Raw genomic sequence first — 19,563 nt, 5'->3', positions numbered from 1 at the left:
TGTATATTAATACTATTCCTTTCAGTGCACCTAATAAATAGTCTTTTATCACTTAGTAAAGACAGTTTCAAGTAATATTGCAAAAATGTATAAAACAAAACATCCTCTTTACCACCTTTAAATATATACAATGATCTGTAAAACCAAGTGTATAGTAATGTGAACCACTGGAAGGTATTCTTTTGCTACAGTGTGAAACTATCTGCCTCGCAGCTTTGTGACCTATTAAAAATACATGAAATATTTACATATGAAGACAATACAATATTCTGGTTGAGAATTTAGCCATTTGTCTTTAATTAAATAAGATTGTAATATAAAAGGCTGTAAAAACGTATACATTCATTCTTCTGAAAAAAAAGATCCATAAAAAGTAAAGAATATGAAATGGCAGGATGTATTGTAGATATGTAAATCCATACGGATAGATGCAGACCATCAACTTTGAGTTGATTCATTTTAAAAGTATGGGTCACCCAAAAATGAAAATTCTACAGAGCCCCTAATGGTGATAGTAAACTATAGTATAACTATATATATTCAATGCTTTTTGCTTTCTCTCGCTTCTCGCAAGTTTTGTGCTACCAGGGAAATTTTGCATTTGCTCTCAAAACTAGTTCCTTTCCCCAAAAAAATTTTTTGCATTTGCTTGCAAAGAACTTTTGTGAGGTTTGTTTTGAGAACGCAAAAAGAATTGAGCAAACGCAGAAACATTGAAATATAATATCTGTATTCATTTTTTTTGTGAGGGAAAAAAAAAAAATGGCAAAAAGACCCAAATTAGTCCACATAATGCACTATATTCCTAGTCTTTTGAAGTCATAGGGGGGCATTCACACTGAACATAATTTGAGTGTAATGGACGTATGCCGGCAAGAGCTGTGCATGTAAACCTCATTCACCTGATATCAAGAAGCACTCTAGCGACTGATGCCAAAGACTGCGGTCTTTAGCCTCCTTGTTAGAGCAACCTGGGTTTGAGTCCCGATTAGAGTGGGCGGTTCGAACAGGAGGGGTTACATTTACATAGAAAAACATTGGAAAATCAGTGCAAAACATTCTGAGTGAAAGGCTCCATAATGAAGTTATGAATAAGTTGAACTTGAGGGCAACGTTTTAAGAACGCCATGTCACATGTGATGCTGCAAAACACGTGAGACTCAAGCACAATGGTCAAGCACATCCGTTTAGCTTTCTGATTAGAAAGAAAAACAATGAAAAGGTAGTGTAGTGAAATGCAAAAACACATTCTGTTTGAACGGCCCCTGTGGTAGCTTTGTGTATGTAATAGATAAAAATGTAAGTTATTATTCAATAATAAACCGTTCTGCTATAGTATGACTACGGTACTCTATAATATTGACTTCAAAAGACTTGGAATAGAGCGCACAAAAAAACGCAAATGCTTTGTTGTTGGTTTAAGAGCTTTTGAAAACCATATATCCTTCATTAGTTTAAATATATGATCAAGAGCAACTTCTGCTAAACATCCTCTTTTGATTTCCACAGAAGACAGAATGACATAGCTTTGAATCAACATGAGGGTGGTGAGTAAATAATGACAGAATTAGCATTTTTGGTGATGTTTCTTCAACCAACACTAGAGGGCTCTATTTCCTTAAAATACACTTCTGTTGTACTGTGTGTGTTGAGTCATTCTCTTGAGCAGTCGACTGCAAAGATGTCCTGATGATTTTATAATATACCTGAGAGTAGCACAGTCACCATCTATTTACACATGCTATTAACATACTGTATGTACAATAAAGTGTTATTCCCAGCTCTGCATCACTTGGGTATGAGAATACAAACTGCTAAAAAAATATATAGTAACAGCCCACGCTGCCTAAAAGAGATCATTTAAACACACAATTGAGAGAGAATGATTATTTTACAATCCTTATGGACCTACTAATTTTCCTTAGAGTCAATCCTTCCTAACGATATTGCGCAATTCAAAAAGTCTTTTTAAAGTTTACATAAAAATCACTTCCTACATATAGTGGCACAATTTCAAAAGAAATCCTGGTCTTCTGGATCCATGGGTTCTGGCTGAGGGGTGTAGGTGACAGGGGGATACGGGCACACAACTGGGGTGTACACAACTGGGGTGTATACAGCAGGACCGGGAGGTTATTTACTGTTGCAGGACCATTTCTCACCAGTTCATCCTCGCTACTGTCCTCTGCCTCTCCTCTCTGAGACTGGGTTTCGCTGGAGCTGCTGTTAAAGAGCACGTTCTCGTAGTACGCCCCACCAACCCCGTACTGATTCTCATGACTCTGAAGCTCCTCTTGAGTGATGTGGCTGCCACTGCGCAGAAATTCAGCAAACCTGAAAAAATTGGCAACAACTGGTGAGGACTTTTTAAAATGTCATTAAATAAAATGGGCCATATAGCATTTCATAGCATTTCTCTCCTTCACTCAAGAGATCAATGTACAATTGCAACACATTTAAAGCAATTACAACAATCTTTCAACAAATATGATTTAAAGTTCGTATTGTGAATGTCAAACTTATTTTTATTTTATTTTATTAAAAAAAAAAAATCCTTTTCACCATTATATGTCCCTTTCAAACATGCTTATTTGATGACTACAAATGTTTAAAGACCCCCTGTGAAAACCAAGTTTTTAATGTTGTTTATATGTCAATGTGGTGCTTTAATATGCTTTTCTCCTTAAAACTCTACATAACATGTCGTGTATATAACACATAATGTATAATGTACAGTGGGTACAGAAAGTATTCAGACCCCCTTAAATTTTTCACTCTTTGTTATATTGCAGCCATTTGCTAAAATCATTAAAGTTCATTTTTTTCCTCATTAATGTACACACAGCACCCCATATTGACATAAAAACACAGAATTGTTGACATTTTTGCAGATTTATTAAAAAAGAAAAACTGAAATATCACATGGTCCTAAGTATTCAGACCCTTTGCTCAGTATTTAGTAGAAGCACCCTTTTGATCTAATACAGCCATGAGTCTTTTTGGGAAAGATGCTACAAGTTTTTAACACCTGGATTTGGGGATCGTCTGCCATTCCTCCTTGCAGATCCTCTCCAGTTCTGTCAGGTTGGATGGTAAACGTTGGTGGACAGCCATTTTTAGGTCTCTCCAGAGATGCTCAGTTGGGTTTAAGTCAGGGCTCTTCATTCAAGAACAGTCACGGAGTTGTTGTGAAGCCACTCCTTCGTTATTTTAGCTGTGTGCTTAGGGTCATTGTCTTGTTGGAAGGTAGACCTTCGGCCCAGTCTGAGGTCCTGAGCACTCTGGAGAAGGTTTTCATCCAGGATATCCCTGTACTTGGCCGCATTCATCTTTCCCTCGATTGAAACCAGTCGTCCTGTCCCTGCAGCTGAAAAACACCCCCACAGCATGATGCTGCCACCACCATGCTTCACTGTTGGGACTGTATTTGACAGGTGATGAGCAGTGCCTGGTTTTCTCCACACATACCGCTTAGAATTAAGGCCAAAAAGTTCGATCTTGGTCTCATCAGACCAGAGAATCTTATTTCTCACCATCTTGGCAAACTCCATGCAGGCTTTCATGTGTCTTGCACTGAAGAGAGGCTTCCGTCGGGCCACTCTGCCATAAAGCCCTGACTGGTGGAGGGCTGCAGTGATGGTTGACTTTCTACAACTTTCTCCCATCTCCCAACTGCATCTCTGGAGCTCAGCCACAGTGATCTTTGGGTTCTTCTTTACCTCTCTCACCAAGGCTCTTCTCCCCCGATAGCTCAGTTTGGCCGGACGGCCAGCTCTAGGAAGGGTTCTGGTCATCCCAAACGTCTTCCATTTAAGGATTATGGAGGCCACTGTGCTCTTAGGAACCTTAAGTGCAGCAGAAATTTTTTTGTAACCTTGGCCAGATCTGTGCCTTGCCACAATTCTGTCTCTGAGCTCTTCAGGCAGTTCCTTTGACCTCATGATTCTCATTTGCTCTGACATGCACTGTGAGCTGTAAGGTCTTATATAGACAGGTGTGTGGCTTTCCTAATCAAGTCCAATCAGTATAATCAAACACAGCTGGACTCAAATGAAGGTGTAGAACCATCTCAAGGATGATCAGAAGAAATGGACAGCACCTGAGTTAAATATATGAGTGTCACAGCAAAGGGTCTGAATACTCAGGACCATGTGATATTTCAGTCTTTCTTTTTTAATAAATCTGCAAAAATGTCAACAATTCTGTGTTTTTCTGTCAATATGGGGTGCTGTGTGTACATTAATGAGGAAAAAAGTGAACTTAAATGATTTTAGCAAATGGCTGCAATATAACAAAGAGTGAAAAATTTGAGGGGGTCTGAATACTTTCTGTGCCCACTGTATATAACGATGTTATGATGAACTATATGCCTTTCTCCACTGACGTTCTGAGTTGTTCAAAGCTTTTCTAAGGATACTGATTATTAGATGGCAGTTGTCTGACTCTGAGATGGTGAATGGGAACATGGTTTGTGTTGCTGTTTGATAACATAGTCAAGCAAAAGTTATGTGTACGACATAGAGAGCGATACATAAAACACATACCATTCTGATACATCGACTTGTATACGAGCCTGTATAATTGACTCTACTGCTTCTTTTTATGAATCAGTTTCTGGTTCAAACATATATGGCTGAATTAAACCAGTATTTCCACCAGTGGATCAGGTATTCTGAGCTTGTGTGAATGAGTGAAAGTGTAACTGACGCAATGCCACTTTAATTTTAATATGGAAGGCGGTCTTGTGGACGCTAGATATTTTATTTCGTAAATTGTTAAATATGGATTTTTTTTTTTCCACAAATGCCTTACTTCATTCATTGTGTTCATCAGAAAGAAGAAAGTCATATACAGTTCGAATGGCTTGAGGGTGAGTAAAGCTTGGGCTAATTTTCATTTGAAAGTGAGCTAATCCTTTAAGGCATGAATAAAACATTTTCACAGGAAAAAAAAAAACGCTTAGATATGTAATTTTGTTGATCAAAGATGAGTTTTAAGGGATAAAATTATTGACTACAGCGGGACTTTACTTACTTTTGTGGTGATCTGAGCTTCAACACGGTGTCCCATGCAGGAAAGCCAGGCTTGTTACAGTGCTCCCGTAGTTCATCCAGGGAGGCTCTGGTGTGGATCTCTCCCTGCTCTCTGTACTCATCCTCAGTCAGTAGCCTGACAGCGTGCCGTTTCTTCCTCCGGAACAAGCTCAGGAATGAGTAGAAGAGACTGAAGGCAGAAGTTCATACATACAGATATTTAGGATTACATATTTCACCTGTTCAAAGCTTAATTTCATCATACAATTAGCTTTCAATTTCTATCCTAGACTTAGTCAACATGACTTCAAAATTACTACAAGTTCTTAATGCATGTTTTATTGTGCACACAGTAAAACAATATAGATAGATGTTAAAGATACTGTATATTAAATAGACAAAGATAGTAAATATACCCAATAACGATGTGAACATCTTTAAAGAAATCTTGGCTTTGCATTTGAAACAACTTTCCTTTTTGGCTAGGGAATAAAGCCCTGCCCTAAAAAAATATTCTCACTGAATATCCTGTTTCACTCAGAAATTTTGAGTACTGTTTGTGGTGCTTTCCTTACCTGCAAATCCACATTAGAAGGCTCCAGATCAAGGGCAGAATCTTTGAGCACAACAGGACAGCGATCAGTATGTAGCAGGCAGGGGGGAATGTAATCCCATAGTAAAGCAACACCATGCCTACTATTTGCATACACCAGGTCATAAAGTTGAGGCTGTGTTTGTTGGTGATGGGGCCATGTTTATAGCATACAGCAAAACTAAATAAGCCCGATATGAGCACATATACTGCAGACAAAGAGAAAAAAGAAAATGTAAAAATAATTTTCAAATGCCTAGCTTGGTGTTATCCACCTTCTTGCATATATACATACATATGAAGCACCTAACTCATTTATGTAGCTAAGTAACATTAAAAATGCATTCACAATTTGAATCGGACAGAAGCAGCCTGCCTGAGCTTGCCTGTGATTCATAAACAGCCCATAAACCAACAGTAATAATACGTACAAAGCACACTCAGTTGCAAAAGTCACAATAGATCTATATGTGTTGAAACAACTCAACATCACATCTTATGACATTCATTAATTTTTGGGTAAACTATTCCTTTAAGGCAAGCTTTCACTTGCTAAAATGTGCATTGTGTAAATGTGGGCCATGAATATCAAATAGTGGATGTCGTGCTGTATTTGCCCAGCCTACACTCACTGGATGCAAACATTACAAGCTACTGCTGCAACAAAGCAATGAATTGCTGAATACTTCAGTATACAAACAAAAGAATAATGGAACAAAACTGGTTCTATTAAAATACTGACTTACTATTTACTCAGCTTAAAGTGATTACTAACCTACACTACCGTTCGAAAGTTTGGGGTCAGTAAATTTTTTTAAAATGTTTTTTTGAAAAAAAGCCTCTTATGCTCACCAAAGCTGGAATCATTTGATGAAAAAAATACAGTAACATTTTTTATGGAAACCATGATATATAATTTCATTATTCTACGATGAACAGTTCAAGTTCAAAGGAATAGTATTTGTTTGAAATAAAAAAAAACATTTTGTAACATTATAAATCTCTTTACTGTGACTTTTGATGCATACCTGCTGAATAAAAATACCAAACCAGTGTATGGTATAGTGTAGTGTATGTTTTTTTTTTTTTTTTTTTTTTTTTAAAAACAAGAGGTTCTTGAAAAATATCCCAGACATATTTTCCAGATAATGATAGTGGATGTCAACTGGATCTGTCAAGCGCCCAAAATTTAAATTAAAGCTATACAATACTTTTATGTTAAATTTAAAGGTGCCCAAGAATGCTTTTTCACAAGATGTAATACAAGTCTAAGGTGTCCCCTGAATGTGTCTGTGAAGTTTCAGCTCAAAATACCCCATAGATTTTTTTTAATAAATTTTTTTAACTGCCTATTTTGGGGCATCATTAACTATGCACTGATTTTTTCAGCGCGCCGCCCCTTTAATTCGCGTGCTCCCTGCCACACGAGCTCTCGATTATATTACAGCACATTTACAAAGTTCACACAGCTAATATAACCCTCAAATGGATCTTTACAAGATGTTCGTCATGCATGCTGTATGCATGCTTCGAATTATGTGAGTAAAGTATTTATTTTGATGTTTATATTTGATTCTCTATGAGTTTGAGGCTGTGCTCCGTGGCTAATGGCTAATGCTACACTGTTGGAGAGATTTATAAAGAATGAAGTTGTGTATGAATTATACAGACTGCAAGTGTTTAAAAATGAAAATAGCGACGGCTCTTGTCTCCGTGAATACAGTAAGAAACGATGGTAACTTTAACCTCATTTAACAGTACATTAGCAACATGCTAACGAAACATTTAGAAAGACAATTTACAACTATCACTAAAAATATCATGCTATCATGGATCATGTCAGTTATTATTGCTCCATCTGCCATTTTTCGCTGTTGTTCTTGCTTACCTAGTCTGTTGATTCACCTGTGCAGATCCAGAGGTTACTGGCTGCCCTTGTCTAATGCCTTTCATAATGTTGGGAACATGGGCTGGCATATGCAAATATTGGGGCGTACACCCCGACTGTTACATAACAGTCGGTGTTATGTTGAGATCCGCGTGTTTTCCGGAAGTCTTTTAAACAAATGAGATTTATATAAGAAGGAGGAAACAATGGAGATTGAGACTCACTATATGTCATTTCCATGTACTGAACTCTTGTTATTTAACTATGCCAAGATAAATTCAATTTTTCATTCGAGGGCACCTTTAACGTGTCTGCTTGTGTGAATGAGCTGCGCTGTTTTGTGCACTACATACTTAAGTATGCGCAGCGCTCTTATTGTTTTTTAAGTGTTTGTCGTCTCGTTATCAGAGGACATGAACACAAACATATCCACGGTTGCTCTGAGATAGCGCTTAATGAGCATTTTATCATTTTATTTGAGAAAAACCATTGTCAAATACACTGAAACTCAAAGCTCTTCACTACATCCCGTCAAAATAAAAGACCGGTTTTTAACTCGAAGAAATTGACAAATTTATTATGATTGTTAAATAGAATGTACTTCTCAAAATAATTATAAAAAAAGTTAATTTCATTTCCATCATTTTTGATAATATTTGTATTAAAAAAATAAAAGCCAGAAGAATTAAGTCAAAGCAGAAATTCTGAATTTCAATTATTAATAAAAGTTGTTCAATTTCTAATCTATAATAATTTATTAAATGTATTTGATTGTTTTTGATTAATGAAATCTGAATAGAGAAAACAAACATTTTAATTAATTTATTGGTCATTTTAATTGATGATATAAATAAAAATTGATTGTTTAATACTGTATACCGTGAAACCGTGATATTTACTCAGATGGTTATCATACCGTGGAAATCTCATACAACCCTACTGTAGTCACATGAACTGTTTTAAATTGTTCAATGCTTTCTGGGCATTGAAAGTGTTAATTATCTTTCTGTCAATGCAGGCCTCACGAGCCATCGGATTTTATCAAAAATATCTTAATTTGTGTTCCGAAGATGAACGACTTGAGGGTGAGTAATTAATGACAGAATCGTTTTTGGGTGAACTAACTAAGACATTATTTAACAACAAACCCCTCATCTGTAGCTTTAAAATAAAATAAAAAAAGAAATCAATTAAATCCCAAAACAATGGGGTTTGGAGAAAATGCTGACAAATTGTGTCAATGCACCATTTATCACTAAATAACAAATAAATTTAGTTCGTCAACAAAGCGTTTGCATGGTTTGGAGTCATTTGGACCATTTTTGTGTTTTTTGTTGTTGTTTGTTTGTTTTTTGGAGCTTGACAAAACCAGTCTCCATTCACTTTCATTGTATGGAATCATATGAAAAAGAAAAACAAAGGAAAAAAAGAAAGAAAGATGATGATAAAGTCATGGGTTTGGAACAACACAATGGTGAGTAAAATGACAAAAAGCTCATTTTTGAGTGAACTATTCTTGCAATGTTACAGCAGCCTATATCTGTGAAAACAAAGAAGAAGAAAAAAAATCAAAGAGGAAATAAAAGGGCCAGAAAAAAAGACACACACTGGGGCTGTAATCCACCCAGAGCCTTTTTGTTTTAGGCATAGAAATCAATGTTCCAGCAGCATTGCAGCTTCTTTCCCATAATCTTAATATGCCTGTAGTTCTCGCATTCAAACACTGATGCATTTACATACTGCGAGTGCTTGAAGAGGGAAATTGATTTGGCAGAGAATAGAATCTATTGAGCAGTCAAGAGGCAGTCATTTCAGCATTCAAAATACTTGGCCCTCATATTATAACACTAACGGAGCCAAGATATACGATACAAAAGGTGAATCTCAATCTGCTCTAGACTGTTACTATGCGATTCTGGCGTGTTCTAATGCGAGCGATTCAGCTGATGAAATATGCAGCGAGAGTGTAGAAGGATAATCTGTCTAAATGACATGTACAGTAATTATTCTATTGTATAAAGAGCACGGCAAGCAAATTAACAGACAACACGACTGACATGCAAAACTGTACAAGAGGTACATTTGAAAGACCATTTATTAACATTAGCGAAGGCTTACTGTCTGATCTAATTGGCTGATGAGATGATTGCAAAGGAAAACAGGGCAAGATGGGTTGTAACAGAGAAAGGTTGCCTAGTTACCCAGTAATTCCATCCAGTGCTCAGTCACGATGTCATCCCATTCATTTAACACCCTCTGGATCCCCATGTAGGACAGACCGGAGCCAGCGCCCAACAGCACCAGGAACAGCCCTCGCTGGGGGGAAAAGCAGAGCCTTAGTGAATGTTCTTGACCTTCTGACCTACCCCAAAACTGGAAGCTGTCAATCAATCTGTAATTGATTACACACCCCTGATTTATACATAAAACCTTACAATGATGTACATGCCTGCAGCTGTTTGTGTTGAGGAGTGAGTCTCCACCTCCCTTTATCTTTAATCTCATCAGCAGAGACAATGCCAGCACTGACAGGCTTAAACTCATACTACTCATCCGACATGTTTGATCGGTGAGGAAACATGTGATAGATCATGATAAAAGGTAGTGACAGAAGCATTACACACCTTTGGTATGAAGTTTCGGAGGAGAAGTGTCAGGAAGACAAATGTGGCGATGACTCCCAATGAAACTCCGGCAGTGTAGAAAAACAGTGAGCTCCTGGAAACCATGAAGATTGGGTCAGATTAATAAGTTACAACCACAAATGAAAATTCTGTCATTATTTACTCATCTTTATGTTGATCAAAATCTATATGCTTTCATTTTTTCCCCATGGAATATAAAGGGGGAGGTTTTTTTAAGAGTCTTCTCTTGGCTTTGCACAACAATTCATAGTGGCCACGGCTTTTAAGTCCATATGACTTCTTGTGTGCCCTATTCTCTTCCACGTTACAAGTAATCACTCACTGAATCTTGATGCAGATGAGATTTATATGGAAGCTTGATTCTGGCATGGAATTAAAAAGAATTAAAAGATAATTGCGACTTTTTATCTCACAATTCAGACTTTTTCTCGCAATTGCAAGTTTATATCTCGCAATTCTGAGAAAAAAGTCAGAATTGTGAGATAAAAAGTCGCAATTATCTTTTATAGTTATGTCAGAACTGCAAGATATAAACTCACAATTGCGAGAAAGTCAGAATTGTGAGATATAAACTTTCTTGAAAATGCGAGTTTATATATTTTTTTCTTGTAGTTCGGACTTATTGCGAGTTCAAGTCCAAAGTCCAAATCTGAAGAAAAAAGAAAAAAAGCCACAGAATAAAATTAATAGATAATTGCGACTTTTTATCTCATAATTCTGCCTTTTTTCTCACAATTGCGAGTCAGAAAAGTCAGAATTGCGAGATATAAACTTTTTCTCACAATTGCAAGTTTATATCTCACATTTCTTACTTTTTCTTGCAATTCTGACTTATTGTGACTTAGAAAGTTCAATTCTGAGGAAAAAAAAAAAGACTTTATTTCTCAGAATTTCTCAGAATTATTTCTCAGAAATGCAATTCTGAGAAAAGTCAGAATTGTGAGATATAAACTCGCAACTGCGGAAAAAAAAGTCAGAATTGTGAAATAAAAAGTCGCAGTTATCTTTTTTTTTTTATTCAGTGGCGGAAACAAGCTTCCATAGATTTCAGAGCGTTGACGGACAGCAAGATATTCAGCAAACAATTATTATATTTCACAACAAAAACACCCCCCATTGTTAATTACAAAGCTGCTTGTTTTCAAACTTAAGTTACACAAACTATGAGTGGCAATATATTAAAATAACTGAATTAAAATATTTCAATTAAATTATCTTTTATAGTTATGTCAGAACTGCAAGATATAAACTCACAATTGCGAGAAAGTCAGAATTGTGAGATATAAACTTTCTTGAAAATGCGAGTTTATATATTTTTTTCTTGTAGTTCGGACTTATTGCGAGTTCAAGTCCAAAGTCCAAATCTGAAGAAAAAAGAAAAAAAGCCACAGAATAAAATTAATAGATAATTGCGACTTTTTATCTCATAATTCTGCCTTTTTTCTCACAATTGCGAGTCAGAAAAGTCAGAATTGCGAGATATAAACTTTTTCTCACAATTGCAAGTTTATATCTCACATTTCTTACTTTCTCTTGCAATTCTGACTTATTGTGACTTAGAAAGTTCAATTCTGAGGGAAAAAAAAAGACTTTATTTCTCAGAATTTCTCAGAATTATTTCTCAGAAATGCAATTCTGAGAAAAGTCAGAATTGTGAGATATAAACTCGCAACTGCGGAAAAAAAAGTCAGAATTGTGAAATAAAAAGTCGCAGTTATCTTTTTTTTTTTTTATTCAGTGGCGGAAACAAGCTTCCATAGATTTCAGAGCGTTGACGGACAGCAAGATATTCAGCAAACAATTATTATATTTCACAACAAAAACACCCCCCATTGTTAATTACAAAGCTGCTTGTTTTCAAACTTCTTAAGTTACACAAACTATGAGTGGCAATATATTAAAATAACTGAATTAAAATATTTCAATTAAAATAAAAAATTGAATGTATTTCAGGGTTCACACCTTTTATGACTGATGAATTTACATAATGTTTCCAGTTGTTCATAATTATGGGGCAAGTTTTTTTTATTTCCAAATATCATTTTCTTTGGAAGTGTCCAGCTCATGATTGGGAAGCACTGTATTAAAGGTGCCCTAGAACGTTCTTTCACAAGATGTAATATAAGTCTAAGGTGTCCCCTGAATGTGTCTGTGAAGTTTCAGCTTAAAATACTCCATAGATTTTTTTTTAATTAATTTTTTTAACTGCCTATTTTGGGGCATCATTAACTATGCACCGATTCAGGCTGCGGCCCCTTTAAATCAAGAGGTTGTAAATAAATCTCACACAGCTAATATAACCCTCAAATGGATCTTTACAAGATGTTCGTCATGAATGCTGCATGCATGCTTCGGATCATGTGAGTATAGTATTTATTTGGATGTTTACATTTGATTCTGAATGAGTTTGATAGTGCTCTGTGGCTAAAGCTAACATTACACACTGTTGGAGAGATTTATAAATGAAGTTGTGTTTATGAATTATACAGATTGCAAGTGTTTAAAAAATGAAAATAGCGACCACTCGTCTCTGTGAATACAGTAAGAAACAATGGTAACTTTAACCACATTTAACAGTACATTAGCAACATTCTAACGAAACATTTAGAAAGACAATTTACAAATATCACTAAAAATATCATGTTATCATGGATCATGTCAGTTATTATTGCTCCATTTGCCATTTTTCGCTATTGTTCTTGCTTGCTTACCTAGTCTGTTGATTCAGCTGTGCACAGATCCAGACGTTAATACTTCCTGCCCTTGTCTAATGCCTGGAACATGAGCTGGCATATGCAAATATTGGGGGCGTACATATTAATGATCCCGACTGTTACGTAACAGTCGGTGTTATGTTGAGATTCACCTATTTTTCGGAGGTCTTTTAAACAAATGAGATTTACATAAGAAGGAGGAAACAATGGAGTTTGAAACTCAATGTAAGTCTTGTCCACGTACTGAACTCTTGTTATTCAACTATGCCAAGGTAAATTCAATTTTTGATTCTAGGGCACCTTTAAAGGTTTTTGACATTTTAGATCAAACTATTTTTGTACTGAAATGAATTTCCCTCATCCACAGAGCACAAGTAGATATTAACTGATACCCAAGCAGCACCCTTTGCATACTATGTTTATATATAACTATTTCATATTCTTTCTTTTCTTCACCAAAGCTACTTTATGGCTTCAGAAGTCTAGAATGTTCCACACAAGTTGCACTGACCACTTTTATCAAGCTTTTACGTTGTTTTTTGGTGCATGATAGATGTGGCCACTATGAACTACCAAAGATTTATTTATATTTGCATAAATTGTCTATTTTGGTTCCACATTTTAAATAAAAAACAAAACAAAGGTAAATAGTGACTTTTTTTTATTTCTTAAAATGTAGTGTAATTTGTATGTTAAAACTACCTTATCTTATTCATGTTTAAGGTACAGAGACAAGCATGGTATATTTTTTTTGTAATTAAGGTTTGCGGGGGGGGGGGGGGAAACACCCTTGATCAGAATTAAATCTGACATTCTACTGTAGATTTTCTCTAGATGGGAACATCTAAACTAGAGCTAAATTGCCACTTACCTGCATATGTTTCCTGCTCTAAAAAACAGTATCAACCCACACACAAAAAGCAGGAAGCGCATTCTATTTAACCCTGTAATAGAAAATAAACAATTATGATTCAGTGCCCAAGTACTCTGTATAAGAATAAGGTGTGTGATGCTTACTTTTGTTGGAGACGTGTAGTGTGTACTCAGTATTGCTTCTAGGCGATTTGGTCATGAAGCAGACATCTTCATCAACCATAGGAATGTCCAAAGACTTCTCTCTTTGGATTATGGATGGCCAATAGTGTTCAACAAAGCAGTTAGTAACCGTGAGAATATCATCCGGATGTTGGCAATTTCGAGTCTCCATCGGGAACACGACAAAGACATCCTCATCACTTGTCACGTTTACCTGTGAACAACATGTGTCTTGTCAGTATTCAATTTAAAGTGAGAATTAACCCAAAAAAAGTTTTGTCATTATTTACATAACCTGATATTGTTCCAATCATAAAATTAATTTAAAAAACACTGCAGGACAAGTTAATAATAGCACAGCAGGATGTAATATACTACCTTGAAGGTGGACCAGATGTCCTTCCATTTGATTACTGTGCCAGAGCTGTAACAGAAGCATCGACCCCCAAAATACTCGTGGGCACTGTCTCCTTTCACATAGGTGCAATCTGTCAGAATCAGGAAAGGTTCAGAATTACTCCTCTGCTTTAATTTAACGATCACCATGATCTGTTTTCTTTTTCTCTATGTCTAAAACAGTACAGAAGCCTCCCAGAAAAGAACACTGACTACGAGCTTCTGCCCACAGACTAAATTCATCCTAATCACTGCACTAATTTAAATGCTGAATCCTCACTTTCCAAAAACCAGACATTTTCATGTGTGGTTGCTTCTATACAGCAGTATTACTCACTTATCATTTATAAATGGATGTTTCACTTTGGGGAAGATTTTCCCAAACTGGGGTTCGTGAGGGAACTGTTACTGCTGCTAATTAATAAATTAATTATTTAAAATTAAAAACAATAATAAAAAAAAGCACTTACTTAAAAAATGATTTTTTTTATTTGATTTACAACGAATGCACATGTTTGTTACTGTTATTTTACTTTTATATTTAGAGTTTTCAAATATTCAGTTCTTGAGCTATTTAGCATCATGTGTTGCTACTGTCTGACAGTTGCTGTGAAAGTCACATCAAAACATAATCTGCAAAAACACTATTTTTATAGTGTTTTGATTGAAGGTAGGGTAGGCAATTTCAGAAAGTCTAGCAATGGCAGGCTAGTTCTGAAAGCAGAAGATCCCACCCTCCCTTAAGAGCCACGCCTCCTCCAAAACACATAAACGCATGCAGCAAAGTCTGCAAAGTGTCACAAGAGATGGCGTTAACTTTATACATAACTTTAGAATCAGCTTTATTTAAAAAAAAAGCTCTGACTTGTACCACTTGACAGCTACAGATTAATTTCGGCATTGATAGTGTTGCCATAGAAATATTTAGCATAATTATAGCATAATTCTGAGTCTGAGGACATGAACAGCTCTGAGTAGAACATCAGGGTTGACATCTCTTAATTACGGTAATTACGAAATGGCGTGAATGCAGCATAAGTTTTTTGTTTTGGTTCAGCAGAAACTATAAAAGCAAACTGTAAAAACTGCATATTCTCACGGAACATGTTGATGACGTGTGATGTCTGGGCGAGCAAGGAGGTATGCAAATACATATCATTTGGACTAAATGCAATGATTGGACGAACATTTTTTGGTCCTGTAGATGTTTTAATATTTAGACCACTTTTATAATTGATTGCCATCAGGAATGTGAAAAGCGTTCCAACCAGTATAACAAAAAGCGTTTATGAAAAATTGCCAACATTGCCTTTAAAGATTATGAGGGCACATAAATTTAAATAATATTAACGTGAATGGATAAATCAATTACAATAAATACTGCAATATTTTGATTTCATGGGGACTTTAAGGTACAAAACAAACATGTTAGAGGGACCATGGTGTGATTACAGACACATACAGACAAACCAGTTATATTTGGTTGTTTAATGCATGCTGAAAATCTCACATACTAAAAAGTGCAATATATGTTACTCATACACACATACACGTTAAATAGGCCTAGTCTTTTTGTAATTATGTAATACGGTTCTTATGTAACTATTTTCTATCTAAAAGAACTTCTAAGAACTGTCTAAAAGTCTACTTTACTTCAAAATACAAAAACTTTGACTTCATAAAGAGTTAAAAAACTACAACTTTTTAAATACAGAGCTCACTATTTTGGCACACAGCATTTGTGTCCAGGTTACACAATTCACGATATATAGAGTGATTTAACTGCAGTCTGTGGTTTTATAACATTCAAAACCCCATAGATATACACAATGCAACTGTTTTGTAATGTTAGCGATGTTTGTTTATGCCGCTGTCTTGTTTAGCATGTGGCTCAAGTCATTTACCTGTGTATGAATAGCCTTTGTTTCCCTCTGCGCTTTGCCAGTAAGCACATAATAGAGTTAAAACGGGTATAAAAGCAGCTAACTTCCCCATGTTTTGTGAAGTATTGTGTTAAATGGATGGATTTGACAGACACAGCAGGTTAATGATTAGCCCGCTAAGCTAACATGAGCTAAGCTAATGTTTTCGGTTTCAAATTCGGTGGGCTTCGTGTAACCCAGACCAGACTAACAGTTTCAGAGTGGATGATAGGTCCCGATATTTTATTTATTTATTTATCAAGTATAGAGGCTTTAACTTCTATTTATAAAATAAACAAGTCGTTATATACACAAATTAGCACATTTCATGTACAAAATGGTGTCTATTTAATGAGCCTATTTGGGAGTTTAGTGTTCGATTAGTCAGGTCTTAAGCCGCAGTCAAAGGTTTGAAAGTAAACACCAGTGTTGTTTTAGATTTATGTAGCCTACTATTTTATAGTGTAATATTTTGAATTAGCTTCCAATTTTTATAAATATTATTTTCAAATATTACTATTTAGGTTTAATTTATTTTTATTTTAGATGTTTAGTTATTTCCAATTAGTAATTTTAGTGCTTCAACTTATTTCAGTAAGTTGCCAAGTCAACGTTTCTAATTATGTAAAATTACTGCGTACTAATCTTTAAAAATGATATATGAAACAGTAAAACGTTTGCATTATACAACAATAAAGTGTTGTAGTAGTAAGTTGCATTGTTGTCACATGACCTCATCACGTTGCATGATGAATTCAGCAAGAAGTGTTTGGTTATCATTTCGGAAATAAATATATTTTCTAAATATAGCCTATTTATATTTAACTTGTTTGTGTTAAAAATACAAAAGCTAAGATGTGTTTATTCACCACATTGGAACTGGAAGAAGGTTGAGCACAATGCATTGTGGGATACAGTACTGACTACAGTTTGTTCCGTTATCACGGAAATTAATAAAATCTTTAAAAAGTCATAGAAATTTCTATAGTGAATATACATGTTTCTAGTTATGCACAGGTCTAATGCATGCAATTGGCTCTTTGTGAGTGCAATCTCTATAAAATGATTTTTTTAAAAATATCACAACTAGAAAATCATTGATAAAAATGTATTGAAATGTATTTATCATTACAATCTAGCTAAACGTAGAGAACATGGAAAATCTATTGTCTATCAGCAATAAATCAGTCTTAAAATGTCTAGTCCTGCAAATGCAGTCTTTTAGCAAACGCAAAGATGAAGCGGTGGGAAGAAAAACGTTAAACCAAAATCTAGAGGAGACCAGATGAAAATGTCATCTCTGTGCAGTCTTCGCCCTTTGAAATGGAAGGGGGATTTTTGTGGTGGGCGTAGACACAGCAGGCGGCTGCTTTCTCATTTCTCTAGGATGCAGAGACAACAGCGGCTTTTCCTGACAGGCACACCCACGCCAGGCTGAGACCCACTGTCACTTACGCTTGCATGGAGTCAGCAAGCATCTGACTAATGCAGATGCTGTCATTTTGGTTTCTAGGAAGGATTCTAACCTCATTCCCCATGAAAGAGTGCATTTCTTTTCTCCATCAACCTTTTAAATGACAATTTTTTAATAACTCTAGTTTTGCTGTATTTTTGCTCCTTGCACTCAGCAAGCTCCAATGAGGTTTATCTTCAGTTGCAGACAGTTGCAAGGTTATGTCCCACAGGGGAAAGTATTAAGAAAAAAAAGTTGGTTAGAGGAAGGCTTTGTGGTTTTTGTTAAGGTACAGAAAGTCCCGTTTTTGATGCAGAGTCAGTTAAGGGCCTTTTAACAAAAAAACAAAACAAAAACTCAACTGGTTTCATGACCATTGCACGACACTTGTTCAGAATAATAAGAGAAAAATAATGTTCCATAGAGCATGAAAGGAGATTATTTGAAGAATGTTCATGCAGCTCTTGTGATCCAAAAAATATATAAAAGTTGCCATGTAGTCCATACTTTTGGTCATAATGTGGTCTATTCCTCACATTTTTAACAAAAGTACTCTTATAGTTTCGTGACCATTGCATGACACTGGTTCAGAATATTAAAATTTAGTCATCATTTACTCACCCTCAAGTTGTTCCAATTTCTTTCTTATAACCATATTTTGAAAAATATGGTTAACCAATCAGTTGATGGACTCCATTAACTGTTTGGTTACCAACATTCTTCAAAATTTCTTCTTTTGCGTTCAGCAGAAGAAAGAAATGTATACAGGTTTGGAACAACTTGAGGGTGAGTAAATGATGAATGGTAGCAAAGTCCCTTTAAGACAAGTCATTTCACTCGGCGGCCATCTTTGAAACGCCTCTCGGGCATCCTGGGCATCATGCAACCTCTTTGAATGGGGAAACATCAAATTCTCCAAAACTGTTCGCCAACCTTACGATTAAATTTCATATTTGAAATCACCAATAAAATCTAACAACCGGCTCATAAATTTAGTTTCTAAACACTCGAATCATGACAAAAAAAATGTTTTTTTCAGGCTGGATCAAGCTAATGCGCATGCGCAGAACTAAATGCGCGTCTCTTCGGAGGCTCAAGTCTGACTGTTTCTATCATAGAGGTTTCTATAGAAACCGGTGATTCTAATGGCCGCTGAAGTGATGCGATGACTTTACCAGTCGGCGCTCTTATTTAGAAGGCGGGACTTATTCCGCCATATTGCGCGTTACACTTTCTCCCATTCAAAACAATACGAGTGACACGGCACGTGACGTCACGGCCGACCGTTACGACTGCGGTCACGCCCACTGAGTGGCAAAAGACTGAAGGGGCCGGCTCACACACCGGACGCGAAGCTCAGCGCCTCACACGTCTTAAAATTCGAACGCATTGTTTTCTATGAGTGTAACTTACGCACACCGGCAGCGACATTCGGCGTCTGTCCGCAGCGCCCAGCTACGACTCAGAAAAAAAATAGAAAATGATGCGTTCGAATTTGAAAGACTTGTCGCGGCGTAGCGCGGCGCTGAGCTTCGCGTCCGGTGTGTGAGCCCCTTGAGCGGCAGCATTGGTTTCCAGCGTGAATGTCGCGAAAAACACACAAAACACATCCAAAACGGGAAAGAGCTTTGTGATTGACTGTACAAATAGCTTTGACACAAACCCATTTAAAAACTGCAGAAAGCAACAGAGAAAAAAAGCAAATTGATCACGGCAATTCACAGAAACAGCTCGATTCCAGGCAGAGAAACATGGATTTGCAGTTATCATTGTGTCAAATTGTTGGATTTTGAGGTAAAATCATACCGTATATATTGTATTGTTATAGCCTATATTATGTTGACAACTCATCAATTAAATATTTTCCATCTTATATTCTGCATAA

General features: G+C 36.1%; 1 protein-coding gene across 1 annotated transcript; it reads right to left on the bottom strand.

Annotated features, from left to right (window-relative positions):
- Positions 1-273: 273 nt before the first annotated feature.
- Positions 274-16,451, bottom strand: nemp2 (nuclear envelope integral membrane protein 2). Its single transcript, XM_048194380.1, is given in 10 exon segments — positions 274-2,124; positions 2,127-2,334; positions 5,035-5,223; positions 5,609-5,834; positions 9,715-9,829; positions 10,138-10,231; positions 13,744-13,816; positions 13,890-14,121; positions 14,286-14,395; positions 16,208-16,451. Coding segments are annotated over 10 exon segments (1,449 nt in total). The 5' UTR covers positions 16,299-16,451; the 3' UTR covers positions 274-2,013.
- Between the last annotated feature and the right edge of the window lie 3,112 nt (positions 16,452-19,563).

The sequence above is a fragment of the Megalobrama amblycephala genome, linkage group LG6 (genome assembly GCF_018812025.1).
Source record: "Megalobrama amblycephala isolate DHTTF-2021 linkage group LG6, ASM1881202v1, whole genome shotgun sequence".
In the NCBI taxonomy this organism is placed as follows: domain Eukaryota; kingdom Metazoa; phylum Chordata; class Actinopteri; order Cypriniformes; family Xenocyprididae; genus Megalobrama; species Megalobrama amblycephala.
Note: the sequence above shows the minus strand (reverse complement) of the source record. Positions and strands in the feature narration are given on the sequence as shown.